Here is a 15,029-nt window from a genome sequence, read left to right on the forward strand (position 1 = left end):
CATGTTGTATATTGTCTCACTGCACTCCTTATCACTCCTGTCCTGGTCTTAAGAGGCACTTCAGCAAACACAAAGTATGGAGGACTACAAGCTAGAGTATTTTTAGACTACAGCCACAAAGGTATGGTCATGCCTAAATCTTTAAAGAGGAGCTGTCAGCCATACTATCTTAGGGAAAAAAAACACATATATAAGTAAATACTTGCTCTACTAACATAACATATGTATTGCTATCCTCCTTGGCATTTCCCATTTTAACTGTGGCTATTTTGAAGTCAATCCTGATGTCATTTCCTCCCTTACTCTCCTCTGCATGACTGTGTATGCATTGCCCGCCCTTCACTATAGAAAGTGCATTGTCTCAGCATGAGAAATATTGGCCAATCAGAGAGGAACAGAGGTGTGAGAGGGGAAAACAGGAGGGAAAGAGGCTTCAGCCAATCAGGCTGCATTAGCTAAGTCTGAGGGGAAGTAGAGAAGCAAAAAAGGACAGCCCAGCATGCCCTGCAACTTCCTTTGTGCGTACCAAATTTTGTGTGTACCAAATAAGAGTCATGTAAACTGTATTTATCAACAAGAAAAGTAATAGTGATTTTAACTTTTGGATTGCCTGGTTAGCATCCTTATTACTTGTTTACCAGATAAAAATAAAAGAACTGATTTTTGATTTTATGCCCGACAGTTTACACCTTAAAGGACCACTATCGTGAAAAAGAGTAAACTTTAAAATGCATGTGAACATATACAAATAAGAAAGTACAATTCTTCCAGGGCAGTGGAGTCGGAATCATTTTGGGAACCTGGAGTCGGAGGTTTCAGAAACAGAGGAGTTGGATGATTTTTGTCCCGACTCCACAGCCCTAAATTCTTCCAGAGAAAAATGAGCCATAAATTACTTTTCTCCTATGTTGCTGTCACATCGGCCCTCCGCCTCCCCGCATAGCACGTTGTCAGCTGTAGAGCCGCAACCCAGGGAGGTCACCCCGATCCCCGTTGGTTGACATCAGTAGTAGCAACTAGTGGTGTGCACACAGAGTATCTACAAGTACATAGGTACTCTTAAAGGGATACTGTAGGGGGGTTGGGGGAAAAGGAGTTGAAGTTACCCGGGGCTTCTAATGGTCCCCCGCAGACATCCTGTGCCCGCGCAGCCACTTGCTGATGCTCCGGCCCCGCCTCACTTCTGGAATTTCAAACATTAAAGTCTGAAAACCACTGCGCCTGGGTTGCCGTGTCCTCGCTCCTGCTGATGTCACCAGGAGCGTACTGTGCAGGCCCAGTACGGTCTGTGCCTGCGCCGTGCGCTCCTGGTGACATCCGGGGATGCGAGGACACAGCACAGGCACAGTGGTTTTCAGACTTTAATGTTTGAAATTCCAGAAGTGAACCGGAGGTGGGGCCGGAGCATCGGTGAGTGGCTGCGAGGGCACAGGATGTCTGCTGGGGACCATTAGAAGCCCCGGGTAAGTTCAACTCATTTTAGCTGATTGTACAAGCTGTTAGTTGGTATTTCTCCTGTCTGGCTCTCTGGGAAATTGCTGATGTTGAAGCTGAAGACGTGTGACACTTCTGCTGCCCAGCGGATTAACTGTATACACATCACCATGGCCACAGGGACGTGAGCCTTCTGCTGCACATGCGCACTGTCTCAGTTTGAAGCATATTGTATGGCTCTCACAGAATTACATTTCAAAATATGTGGGGTTTATGGCTCTCTCAGTCAAAAAGGTTCCATACACCTGCACTAGGGTGTGCTGTATAGACAGTAGCAGTGTTAGGGAGTCTTGCCCAAGGTCTCCTCACTGAATAGGTGCTGGCTTACTGAACATGAAGAGCCGAGATTGGAACCCTGGTCTCCTGTGTCAGAGGCAGAGCCCTCAACCAGTACACTATATGTACTTGTGGCTATTTGGTGCGCACACCACTTTCACCAATATCGGAAATAATTAATTTATAGTGCTCTTACTCTGGGAGAAATATTATATGAATATATTTTAAAACGTACAATTCTTTTGCAATAGTGGTCTATAGGGATTTGGGCCGTTGATCGACCACTGCTCTTGCCCTGCTCCCGTTAGGTCAAGATCTTTCGTCTGGTCACAATCTTGATAGATTTCACTAAAGATCAGCCAGAATTACAGTCTGCCTGGCATGTAGTGCCACCAATTCGATCAGAGTGTTCATATGTTCCAAGAATCGATGGGAATCAGCTATAAGTGTATGGGTAGCTCTCCCCACCGTCTCCCCGCAGCCAGAAGAAACTAATATGCACAATAGCATCCATCCGACACAAAAATCTCAGTGTTGGCTGGAGTGAAAATTCAACATATAATTTAAAGTGAACACGAGGTGACAGTGATATGGAGGCTGCCATATTTATTTCCTTTCAAACAATACCAGTTTCCTGGCAGTCCTGCTAATCTATTTGGCTGCAGTAGTGTCTGAATCACACCCGGAACAAGCATGCAGCTAATCTCTTCAGATCTGACCATATGTCAGAAACACCTGATCTGCTGCATGCTTGTTCAGGGCCTATGGCTAAGCATACTGCAGGCTGAGGATCAGCATTGTAGCCTGGCAACTGGTATCAGGAAATACATTTGGCAGCCTCCATCTCACTTCAGGTTCCCTTGAAACGCAATCAATATAAAACCAAAACAGGAAGCGGTTTCCTGCAGGGCAGCAATGAGGGTATACTGACTTCTTCAGCAGCTCCCGCACATCGGATCCCCAGGAAGTGTAGGTCAGGGGCGTGTCAGTCTTCCTCTCCACAGCGCCCCTCGGTGGCTCCTTCACAAAGCACACCAGCAGCACGATGGCTATAAGACCCAGGCCTGGGGTGACCTGCAGGTAACAGGAAACAGCCGGCATCACACACAGGAAGTAGCTTAGGAAGAATTTACTGTAGTCAACAAACATTATCACTTGGAAACAAAAGCCAAAAAGTGGCACAGCCTGCACTGCTGGGGGGTTGCAGCGCATAAACACTAAGTTTTTCATTCCTCTTTCTCCCAAACCTCCAACAATTATAACCGACAACAAAGTGAAGAGGTAAACAATTGTATCTATCCTCCTACTCCTAAAAATTACTTAGACATCCCACAGTTTTATGTTATGTTTAACCAGTTCCCCCTCCCACAGGATGAGGATCTACATCCCTGAAAATCACACCTGAACTCCCAGGGGCGTAAACCCTCATTCCTGTCTGTGCGCCACACCCGTGCATGTGCACAAGTGTGCACGCGGCCCCCCACAGTTGTGTACAGATTGGGGAATAGGAACATATGTTCCTAAACCCAGTCGTATTTGAATTGAAATGATTGCTGTTGCAACGAGCAACATAATGGTTTCCTGGTAACAGAGGCGTAGCTAGGGCTTTCAGCGCCTGGGGACAAAGACTATTAATGCGCCCTGTAAGGAGGGACCCACCAAAAAAGGGGCGTGGTCATGCAACAGAATGTGGGCGTGGTAATTGGTGGGGCCAAATATGGGACCTTAGCAGTGGTGTAAATGGTCGCACAGAGAAGACAGATCTGGGCCAGATTAGCGGAGCACAGATCTGTCTACTCCGTGCGAATGGAGTAAGTGTTCTGCCGCCCAATCGCCCATATCTGCAGGGGGAGAGAGAGGGTGAGCCCTAAGGTGAGGGAAGGGGGGGGGGGGGAAAGACTCCCCCCCCCCCCCCCCCCTCCCCTTCCCCACCGCTGTGTCCACAGCTCTCCCTCTTCTCTGCGCTCCCGCTGGGGGAAAAAAAAAAAACCACAGGTCATTGCTGGGCGCCCCTAGGGACCCAGTGCCCGGGGGCACGTGTCCTACCCCGCCCACCCCAAGCTACGCCCCTGCCTGGTAAAAGTGACACTATCATTTCCTGTTGGCTGGAATGCAGCTTGAGCTACGTTCTAGCCAGACAGTAAAATATTACAATAAAAAAAATGAAATATACATTTTCTATGTAGGTTTGTGGGCCTGCCAGTGCCATTGTAACGTACAATACCACCCCAGCCCACCTCAGCCACAGAACCCCCCCCCCCCCCGCTCAGTGCGGGTTACAATGGCACTGGCAGGCCCACAAACCTCCCATAGCCAGAGTGCCGGCCCCTCCCTCCCACTTCGCTGTGACCCTCCCTTTCCACCCAGCATGACCTTAGGGCCTTTTTCCACAGGATGTGATCTGCTTCAGAAAGCCCCATGATAACATGTAAATCACAGTGCTCATTTCCCACTTTTTTCGCATTTTTTTTCCGAATCGCAGTCAGACTATCGTGCTCCTTTTCCTGCAACTTACACGACGCAGTCATGGGTAGTGGAAAAGGTTGTGAGATCGCAGCATGACTGCTCTTCCTAGTGGAAAAAAAAACTGATTGATACATACCTGGGGCTTCCTCCAGCCCCATCTGCACGGATCGCTCCCACGCCGCTGTCTGCAGCTCCGGTACCGGGTCCCCGCACTTCCGTCAGTCGGCTCCAGTCTACGCAGGAGAGTGTGCTCTATCAGTATTTCTCCAGCAGCTGCTGGAGGGATACGTAGAGGGCACTTTTTCCTTACGCCAGACTGGAGCCGACTAGCGGCATTGTGGAGATCCGGTACCGGAGCTGCAGACAGCGGCGTGGGAGCGATCCGTGCAGATGGGGCTGGAGGAAGCCCCAGGTATGCATATATCTGTTTTTTTGTTTCAGTGAGTCCCTTTGAGCAGAACTGTGTTACTGTAAAGGTGGCCACACACAATACAATAAAATGATCCGATTTTATGGCAATTCGATAAATATGATCTGATCTCCCGGAAAAATCTGAAAGATTTTTGTTCATTCAACTGAAAAATCCGATTGGATTCCCTGATTTTTTCGATTTTAATTGATCCGGAATGCTGGAAATATTTCTTCAATTTCTCTAAAGATTGTATGGTGTATGTTAGATTGTCAATTTATTATTATACACACCATAGCAATTTTCTCAGAGTTTCTAATCATTATTATCATAATTGGGTAAAAGTTGAACATAGGTGTCTGTGGTACATTGGTCATATTTTTGAAACGTGACAATTAGTCAAAAAAATGGATTGCAATTCTTGAATTGAACAGATATTTAAACAAATTGTATGGTGTGTGGGCACCTTAAAGGGAACCTAAACAGAGGGATATGGATGTTTCCTTTTAAACAATAACAGTTGCCTGGCAGTCCTGATCCCTTTGGCTGCAGTAGTGTCTGAATCACACACCTGAAACAAGCATGCAGCTAATCCAGTCTGACTTCAGTCAGAGCACCTGATCTGCATGCTTGTTGAGGGGCTTTGGCTAAAAGTATTAGAGACACAGGATCAGCAGGAGAGTCAGGCAACTGGTATTATTTTAAAAGAAAAATCCATATCCTTCTCAGTTTAGGTTCCCTTTAAGGCACAGTGATGATGTCACTAAGATTCAGAACGCACTGCTTGTGACTCACCCGCAGTGCCCAGTGCCAGTCTCCGCTTGCTGCGTCCGTCACTCTTGATCCCGCAATGTAGCCAAGACCGCTGTGAGAGAAATAAAAGTTAATATTTTTGAAAAGGTGTTACTGACATCACTTAAAGATAACCAGAACTCAGAACTTCCTCTCTGCTCTAAAAAATAAGCAACAGCATAATCACCTTTAAAGGAAAAACATTTCTTTGTTACAGCTGATACAAATCCTGCAATAAAGCTGCAGTGTGTCTACTTCCTGCTCTCATGGAAGCTGGCATATTGTTAACAGCCTGTGCTTTCAAATGGCTTTATCTGCCATCTCTGCCGTGGCACAGCAGGGAGATCAAATTACAGGTTGGGATAAGACACAACTGAAGGGGAATTTGACAGGCTACAAGGTAACTATATATGTAGCCTATATATAGTTAAGAGATATACACACATACATTATATATATATATATATATATATATATATATATATATATATATATATATATATATATATATATATATATATATATATATATATATATATATATATATATATATATATATATATATATATGCCTGGGAGGGGGTGCGGCGCGAGCAATGGGATTGGCGCTGCTGGGGTTGAGTAGATCTGACTCAGCTGAGGTCGTTATCAGCCGCCTCAGCCGACTTAAAGGACAACTGAACTTAGATGGTTATGGAGGCTGCCATATTTATTTCCTTTTCAGCAATACCAGTTGCCTGGCAGCCCTGCTGATCCTCTGTCTCTAATGCTTTCAGCCATAGACCCTGAACAAGCATGCTGCAGATCCAGAGCCCCCCCCCCCTCCCCCCCAGATCATCTTTAAATGCCTCTGAATTAGGGTGCGTACAGACATGCGACTATAGTCGTTTAAACCGATCGTTACCGACGACATTGCCCGACGATCGTTCGTAAAAAGTGCATGACCGACCAACTAGATATGTCGTTGGTAAAGAACGATCCATTCTGCCAGATCTTTTGCAACGACCATCGTTCAAAAAGTAATGTCTGTACAACGATCGGTCGTTGATCGTTCGTTCTCAAAACTTTGCACATGCTCAAACAGTTCTTTTTGACACTTGTGTTTGAAATCAGTTTATATATCATGTTGCGCTCGTTCCAAGATCGTTCGTACACGAACGATGTTCAAAGTAGCCTTTCTTCTAACGATCATCGGCCGATACCTCTTTTAACATCGTTCGTCGTTCAGAACGAACGATCGTTATCGTATGTCTGTACGTACCCTTAGGCCTCTTGCACACTGCAAGCGATTCCGATTCAGATTCCGCTTTTTAATCAGTTTTTACATCCGATTCAGATTTGCAGTTTGCTCCCTGCACACTGCAAATTGGAATCTGAATCGGATGTAAAAACAGATTAAAAAGCGGAATCTGAATCGGAATCGCTTGCAGTGTGCAAGAGGCCTTAGAGATGGTCTGCGAGATGCTAATAATTCCAGCTTGCATGGTAATTTAATACAAATTGTATGCAGCTTAGTATAGCAGTCAAAATGCAACTACATTCGATTCTGATTTTTAATCGGTACTAAATGCTGCGGTTTTTCTGCGTTTTTCTTTTGATAGCATCCAGGGAAAATCGGAATCGCAAACCTGCAGCATTTACTGGGCGATTCAGCAGCGATCGCACTACAATGCTTATAAAGCGCTGACCGAGTTCGCTCTGGAATCGCGGAAGTGTACAGTGATTTTTTTACCGCGCTAATCGTGGTAAAATCAATACAGCAAAAATCTAGCACTAGGCGCTAGCATTTGGCGATTTTAAGTGTGAATGGGCCCTAAAGTACACCTGACTGGACCAATTCCAAACTGCATGCAGTGTGCCATAAAATGGAGTCATCAGCATTTAACTGGTCTGCTCAGTTTTCCTTTGCTGGAAAAGTTCTGATAAATTCTGAAGTAGCTCTCCTCACAAGGGGTTACCGAGTGCTCCTCAAACACACACTTGGTGTTCCTTCAGAACATTCTGAGGACATTGTGAACTTCTTGTTAAACTTGTCAGACTGGCTGATGCCATGCCTCTAACCCCCCCCCCCCCCCCCTCCCCCTGGGCACCTGTATGATTATCCAGCGAACTCACCAGCCCACGGGGATTGCAAAGTAGAAGAAGGAGAGCATTCGGCTGCGCTGGTCGGCCACAAACAGGTCGGCGATGATGGTGGGGGCGATGGTGGAGTAACTGGCCTCCCCTACTCCAACCAGACATCGTGTCAGCAGGAACAGCGAGTAATACTGCAGGGGAAATGACAGGAGGAGGTCAGAATGTCACCTGCACAACTCCCTGAGGATTTCACCAGCAGGAAACCTCACAGGGACATTCCCTATTCAATAAAAAGGTGTTTTCCTATTTTTTATTGCCCACACAGTTATCAGATTTGCTTTTTTGTGCACAAATAATGTCTGTCTGTCCACAAATTACAAGTACAGTTTATCTTCTCTGCAAGCAGCCATTGCATTTTATTGCATAGCTGCTGTATTTATATATTAAAATCCATCTAGTGATCACTTCTCCGTTCTTTCTGCTTCTCAGCTCCATACAGCTCAGTTTGGGCAATTTGATAATGTTTACTAAATGTATCTGACCAAGGAATGTAAACAAAAGATAATGTTATCACCTCTTTGGATGCAGCCAGAATGCCCACTGAAGCAAGGAGCTTTCCACTGAAGAAGAAAGTGCTGCGTTTAACCGTTTGAATGCTGTTCTGCTACAATTTTTTTTGTGGTAGTAGATTATATGCTGTAAATCTTTTAGAGCCACCTTTAGAGCCATCTTTACATAGGTGTGGTGCCGACCCTTTGTGGATACTACTTTTTTGTTACCAGGCATTGTACAGACACGCTGCTGGACTACCACTTAAAGGGAACCTTAACTGAGAGGGATATGGATGTTTCCTCTTAAACAATACCAGTTGCCTGACTCTCCTGCTGATCTCTTTGGCTGCAGTAGTGGCTGAATCACACACCTGAAACAAGCATGCAGTAATCCAGTCTGACTTCAGTCAGAGCTACTGATCTGCATGCTTGTTCAGGGGCTGTGGCTGAAAGTATTAGAGACACAGGATCAGCAGGGCTGCAAGGCAACTGGTATTATTTTAAAAGGAAAAATCCATATCCGGCTCAGTTTAGGTTCCCTATAAGCAGGCTGTAACCATATGGAGGGATGAGGAGTCTTAGAGAGCACCTGTAGCAACTACCACAGCAATGGGCTGATAATTTTCCAGCTTGGTGGATCACATGCTATATCGTCTCCTGAAATGATCACACGTTTTGGCCGACAGAACTCTACTGCATGTACGTGGCTACCATTCCAGTATAGCATATTTCAGTGCATTCTGTCACCATTTATGGTCCAAAAGTCATCACCAGGTGGGCAAGCTGAAGAAGACATCAGAAGCTGCTCAGTTACTCTTACTTTCGCCTCCTGGATGTACTAGCTACGTCCAGGAGGCCATGTGCGCTCCTGTGCGCTCCCGTGGCCGTTCGTGCGCATGCACGCGCGCTCCCAGCCCGCGGTTCATTAGCCAGGGAATCAGTGAATCGGGCCATGGTGCCTGATCACCGATTCCTCTCCCCCGCAGAAAAAGCGTCAGCTTCTCTCGGAAGCTTCGCTTTTTCTGACTCTCACGTCTCCCTACGTCCCTCTAAGCGTACGTGTTAGGTTTAGAAGTGACATCATGTAAATAAACTCATGGCTGCCATCTTGTGGCCAAAAAGTAAAACTACAGCTACATACAAAAAAAAAAAAAAAAAAAAAAAAAAAACACATTTACATTTAAAAAAAAATTTTTACATCCCACCCTCCCAAAAATACCCAAATAAAATGTATAATAATAATAAAAAAAAATTACAATAATAAAAAAAACACAAATTTCTACCTAAGGGTCTAAACTTTTTAAATATCAATGTAAAGATGAAATATTTCTATTTTTTTTTTTAATTACCGTATAAGCTTGTAAATAGTGATGGATGCAAAACGGAAAAAATGCACTTTTATTTCCAAATAAAATACTGTCGCCATACATTAAGATAGGGACATAATTTAAACGGTGAAATAACCGGGACAAATGGGCAAATACAATACGTGGGTTTTAAATATGGAGGCATGTATTATTTTAAAACTATAATGGCCGAAAACTGAGACATAATGAATTTTTTCAGTTTTTTCTTATTCTTCCTGTTAAAATGCATTTACAGTAAAGTGGCTCTTAGCAAAATTTACTACCCAAAGAAAGCCTAATTGGTGGCAGAAAAAACAAGATATAGATCAGTTCTTTGTGATAAGTAGTGATAAAGTTATAGGCTAATGAATGGGAGGTGAACATTGCTCGGATGCATAAAGTGAAAACGACCGAGGGCTTAAGTGGTTAAAGATAACCTGAGACAAGCAATACTCCTGTATTTATACTTATACTTCCAGCGCTGCGTAATACGTTGGCACTTTATAAATAAACTTACGTGAGGCTTCCTTCAGCCCCAGGAGGGCATGCGTGGCCTGGCTGTGCGCACCATCTTGCTCCCGCAGCTGGAGGTGTTCTGCACCTGTGTAGAACGCTCATGAGGATGGGAGCACGACAGGGGCGTGTGCGTATTCACGCATGCGCAGAACCCAACGACTGGCCAGAAAACCGGCGGGGGGGGGGCATATCTACAGAATGGAACAGCCGGTGAGGACAGCACGGGAGTGATCGCAAGTCATGGGGTTGGAGGAAGCCACAGGTAAGTATAAACACAGGGGTATTGCTTGTCTCAGGTACCCTTTAAGGGCCCATTTCCACTAAGCCCAAATCCAGGCTGAGCTGCATAGGCAAACGCTGCCTATCTATTTCATTGCCTTCTGTCTAGCTGGTACTCCAGCGCGAATTTGGATGGCATGCTGCAGATTTATGCAGCCAATTCCCAAAAGGCGTGCATGGCGGGAACTGCAGCAGAATCGGTAACGCCCGCGGCTCCTCATAGATAACCAGCCGAGCAGCACACCTGGAGTGAGAAGCACATGGACACCGCCATATTTATTTCCTGTTAAACCCCAGTTGCCCGGCAGCCCTGCTAGTCATTCAGGCATCAGCAGTGACTGAATCACACTCTCTCGTTAGAACGTAGGCCTCGTCCTGAACGCCAGCGCGGCACCTCACCTCTTTGGGTATGAAGGAGCTGCAGAGGGTGACGGCCGACCAGAAGGTGATGCCGCCACACATGATGTACTTCCTGTTGTAGCGGTCTCCCAGGTAACCGAAGATTGGAGCCAGCACCATATAACTGGCGATAAATACTGAAAGAGGAAGAGAGCAGAGGAGTCATCACACAGGACAGGGCAGGCCTGAGGTGTTAGAAACTTCTCTCACATATACACATGAAGCAGACTAACAATCTCATAAGTGTGGCGGTGAACAACCCTTCTTTTTCTAATAATCAGCATATAATGCAAGATCAGCTGAATTTAAAGTAAAAGGGACAGCCATACTATCGCAGGAACAAAAACACAGATATACAAGTAGATAACTGCTTGTTCTACTTATATATGTATTGTACTGTCTACAGTTTGATTTCCGTGAACTTTATATAGTAAATACAGAGAAAACAGTTTTAGGCATTTTCTATCTTTGCCTCTGACTGAAGCAGTAGTTCTGCGCCTGCGCAGCACACTGCAGATTGACAGCTGCGCTCGCGCAGGCGCAGTAGAGGAGGTCGGCCCCCATACCGGTGGGGACCCCGGGCCGGCTGTGAGTGGAGATGCTGCGTGGGACATGTCGGATGCAAGGGGCTGGAGGAAGCCCCAGGTAAGTATATCATGGAGCAGCACATTTTGTTTTAGGTTTCTTTTAAAGGATACCTTAGCGCAAATATAAAATTTAAAAAGGCATGTGTAGTGGGCTCATGCCCACCGCTTCCCCGTTATTGTATATCCTCCGCCCCCTCCGTTCTTGTATACCAACCCCCCAAACTTACTTCCTGGTCGGGTCGGTGCGGACTGTGCAGGTGCTGCCCGGCAACACGCGCCCTTGTTTGCGCGCTTATGAGTGCTCTGCATATGTGCGCTACGTCATAACTACATAGTGCGCATGCATGGGGCACTCACGCAATCACGCACGTCGCCGGGCAACACCTGAGTATTCTGCACTGACCCTCTCGACCAGGAAGCAAGTTCAGAAGGTCGATACACAGTAATGGAGTGGGATGGAGGAGAATGAGGGAGTGGTGGGCACGTGGAGAGACCACTACACATGCCGGCTTCCTCCGTTCTTACATTTTTATTTGCACTAAGGTATCCGTTATGCAAACCTGAAGCAACAATAAACGTATGAGGTAATGGCCTCAATTCTGGTAGCTATTGTATGTGCGGTAAATATTTTTGTTGTCTGTAAAATACACCATGCGCTATTTTCTGGGGGTTTTTTGGCAATTATGAAAGATTTTTCAGCATTTCTGAACATGCGGTAAACCGTGTGGTATTTCAGCGGTTAGCATGCAGTAAATAAGTCTTTAATTGTCTTCCATAACTTAGGATAGTTTTTTTTTTTTTTTTTTTTTTTTTTTTTTTTTTGAGGGGGGGGGGGGGGGTTTAAAGTGTATTTCATTATTTAGCAACCTATGAAAAGGTTATTTATAGGCATCCCCTATAAAGAAAAGAAAATCTAGTAAAAATTTGGAGTTTTATTTCTACTATTCTTATAACACAGTCTGAATAGGAACTCCACTACAACAAGAATAGGAACTCCACTAAACACTGCAAGATGCATACAAATTGCCTTTACCTCCAGGTACAGGCAGGTCTTAAAATGATCGGTAAATGTGCCAACATGCTCCCTGTTTTTTATGAGAACTCCAACTTTTGGTAAAATACCGCACATGGCCTCATTTCTGGTAGCTGTGTGGGGTACATATTTTTCTGTAGGTAAAATACCTCATGAGGTATTTCTCTTTTTTTTTTCAGCAATTCTGAAAGAATTTTCTCCATTTCCGAACATGAGGTAAATACATTATGAACTAATTTATCGCATGAGGTAAATTATGACTAAAATCTACAAGAGTAGCAAACCGCTTTTACCGCATGTAGTAAAATACCACTTATGTGGTAAAACAAACACTAAGCCTACCAGAATTGAGGCAAATAAATTGTATGTTTAGTACAGCTAAGAAATGGAACACTAGTATAGCAAATAAACGTCTCATATTGTTTCCAGTAAAGGAAAAAAAAAACAAAAAACAAAAAAAACTTCAGTAATATATGCAAAATAGCTTCCCTGAGTCGAATGCTAGGTACACACGATGCAATTTTCTGACAGGTTTACTGTGAGATCGATTATTTTCAACATGTCTGATCTGACTTCCGATCGATTTTACAAAAAAGTGAATGGAACATCGTCCGTAAATCAGATCGGACATGTTGCATATACGTAAATCTGTCAGAAAATTGCATCAGCATAATACATTCCTGTTTTCGGAAGCACTTAAAACAGTCTCTCGCTGTTTCTTGGCTGTTTGAGATCAGGTTTTACTGCAGGGAAGTTCAAAGGGTCAGAATTTCTGCTTTGTTTTATAGCTTAAAAGATAGATTGTGGTTTACAAACTGCAAATCTGACAAATGATGCAATGTTATAATAAAAGCTGTATAACTAAAAATAAAAATATGATACGCTTTCTTTGCTACTAATGTTCCATTCCTTAACTGTACTACACACACAATTCATATCATATTTTTATTTTATTTTTTTTTGCTTAAGGCTGCTTACACACAGGGACGTTACAGGTGCACGTTAGTGCGCCTGTAACGCTCCCCCAACGCACAGCAATGTAACTCAAGTGGGCTGTTCACACAGCCCACGTTGCGTTATATGTAACGCTGTACGTTGCCCGGAAAGTGCAGCATGCTACGGCGTTAGAGCGGCTATAGCCGCGTTAGACTGTTTACACATGCGCAGTAGGGGGCGGAGAGGAGGCGGGGAGAGCCAGCTACAGTAGCCGCGCACATGGCTACTTAATATTCACTGCACTGGCGGCCGCTGATTGGCCGACGGGACCACGTGATGCGGAGTGTCTCGCTCCGCGTCACGTGGTCCCGCCAGCCAATCAGCGCCACTCTGGGAGACTTCATCGGAATAGAGCCGCCTAACGCGGCTCACTCTACCGTCGGCTCTTGCAGCACCATACGTTGTGTTAGGTGCACGTTATGCGACCTTAACGTGGCACCTAACGCAACGTCTTGGTGTGCAAGTAGCCTAAGGGTTGCTTTCAGATATGGAACTGTGAAAGGTTTTCATCTTTATTCGTTACTAGGGACAGGATTGGGAACTCATAAGCAGCTTTTTTGCTCTGGTGTCTTTAGCATGAGTGTTGAGTCTTTACGTGCCACGTGGTTTATGCATACAATGGCCCATATGCATTCATTTTAAAGCAGAGTGGAAGTTCTGAGTTTAGGTCCGCTTTAAAGGAAACCGGAAGTGAGAGGGATATAGAGGCTGACATATTTATGCCTGGCTATCCGGCTGATCCTCTGCCTCTAATACTTTTAGCCATAAATCCTGAACAAGCATGCTGCAGATCAGGCGGATCTGACATTGTCAAGTCTGGGAGCAGGCCCGTTTCTAGGGCCGTGCGACCCGTGCGGCTGCCCTGAGCGCTGAGGGAGCGCTGTAATGGAGGTGGGAGCCACAGCTGCAGGGAGGGCAGCCTGACCTCTCCCTCCCTTCCTCTACCGGGGCCACCCTCCGTGCTCCCCCCTCCAGACTGCAGAGTTAGCGCAGGGAATCGCTGTAAATAGTCAGCAACTCACCTCATTGGTTCCAATCGCCGCTGGTCTCCTCCTCTGCATAGCCATGTAGACACACTTTACTTCCTGCTAAACAGGAAGTATAGCGTGTATACACGGCTATGCAGAGGAGAAGACCAGCAGCAAGTGAGCAGCGATTGGAACCAGAAGGTGAGTTGCTGACTGTTTACAGCGATTCCCTGCGCTAACTCTGCAGTCTGGAGGGGGGAGCACGGAGGGCGGCCTGGGGAGAGGAAGGGGGGGGGGGAGAGGTCGGGCTGCCCTCTCTGCAGCTGCAGCTCCCCCCTCCATTATGAGGGGGGGGGGGCATCTACTATCTATCCTACAGTATACTGGGGGAAGCTACCTATCTAACCTATACTGGGGGCACATACCCATCTAACCTATACCAGGGACACCTACCTAGCTAACCTATACAGTGGGCACCTACCTAGCTAAACTATACTGTGGGCACCTACCTAGCTAACCTATACTGGTAGCAACTATACTGGCTACCTATATTGGAGGCACCCACCTAGCTAACCTGTACTGGGGGCACCTACCTATCTAACCTATACTGGGGGCAACTATACTGGCTACCTATACTGGAGGCACCTACCTGGCTAACCTATACTGGGGGCAATTATACTGGGGCACCTATGCCTGGCTACCTATACTGGGGGGGACCAATAGCTGGCTACCTATACTGAGTGTAACTAGACCTGGCTAACCTATTCTGTGGGCACCTATACCTGGCTCCACGGCAGGGGGGGGGGGCACAATTTTTACACTCGCCCTGAGTGTATTTTACC

The 15,029-nt window shown here is 45.7% G+C and overlaps 1 protein-coding gene across 4 annotated transcripts in view; it reads right to left on the reverse strand.

The window, feature by feature from the left end:
• Positions 1 to 15,029, reverse strand: part of SPNS1 (SPNS lysolipid transporter 1, lysophospholipid) — a 129,071-nt gene that overhangs the window by 24,494 nt on the left and 89,548 nt on the right. For all 4 annotated transcript variants that reach the window (XM_068243747.1, XM_068243745.1, XM_068243743.1 and 1 more), the window contains 4 exons: positions 10,604 to 10,740; positions 7,552 to 7,703; positions 5,441 to 5,510; positions 2,702 to 2,844 (listed from right to left, as the gene is read on the reverse strand). In XM_068243747.1, the coding sequence (XP_068099848.1) occupies positions 2,702 to 2,844; positions 5,441 to 5,510; positions 7,552 to 7,703; positions 10,604 to 10,740 (502 nt within the window). The remainder of the gene's footprint in view (positions 1 to 2,701; positions 2,845 to 5,440; positions 5,511 to 7,551; positions 7,704 to 10,603; positions 10,741 to 15,029) is intronic.

Source organism: Hyperolius riggenbachi, chromosome 7 (genome assembly GCF_040937935.1).
Source record: "Hyperolius riggenbachi isolate aHypRig1 chromosome 7, aHypRig1.pri, whole genome shotgun sequence".
NCBI lineage: Eukaryota > Metazoa > Chordata > Amphibia > Anura > Hyperoliidae > Hyperolius > Hyperolius riggenbachi.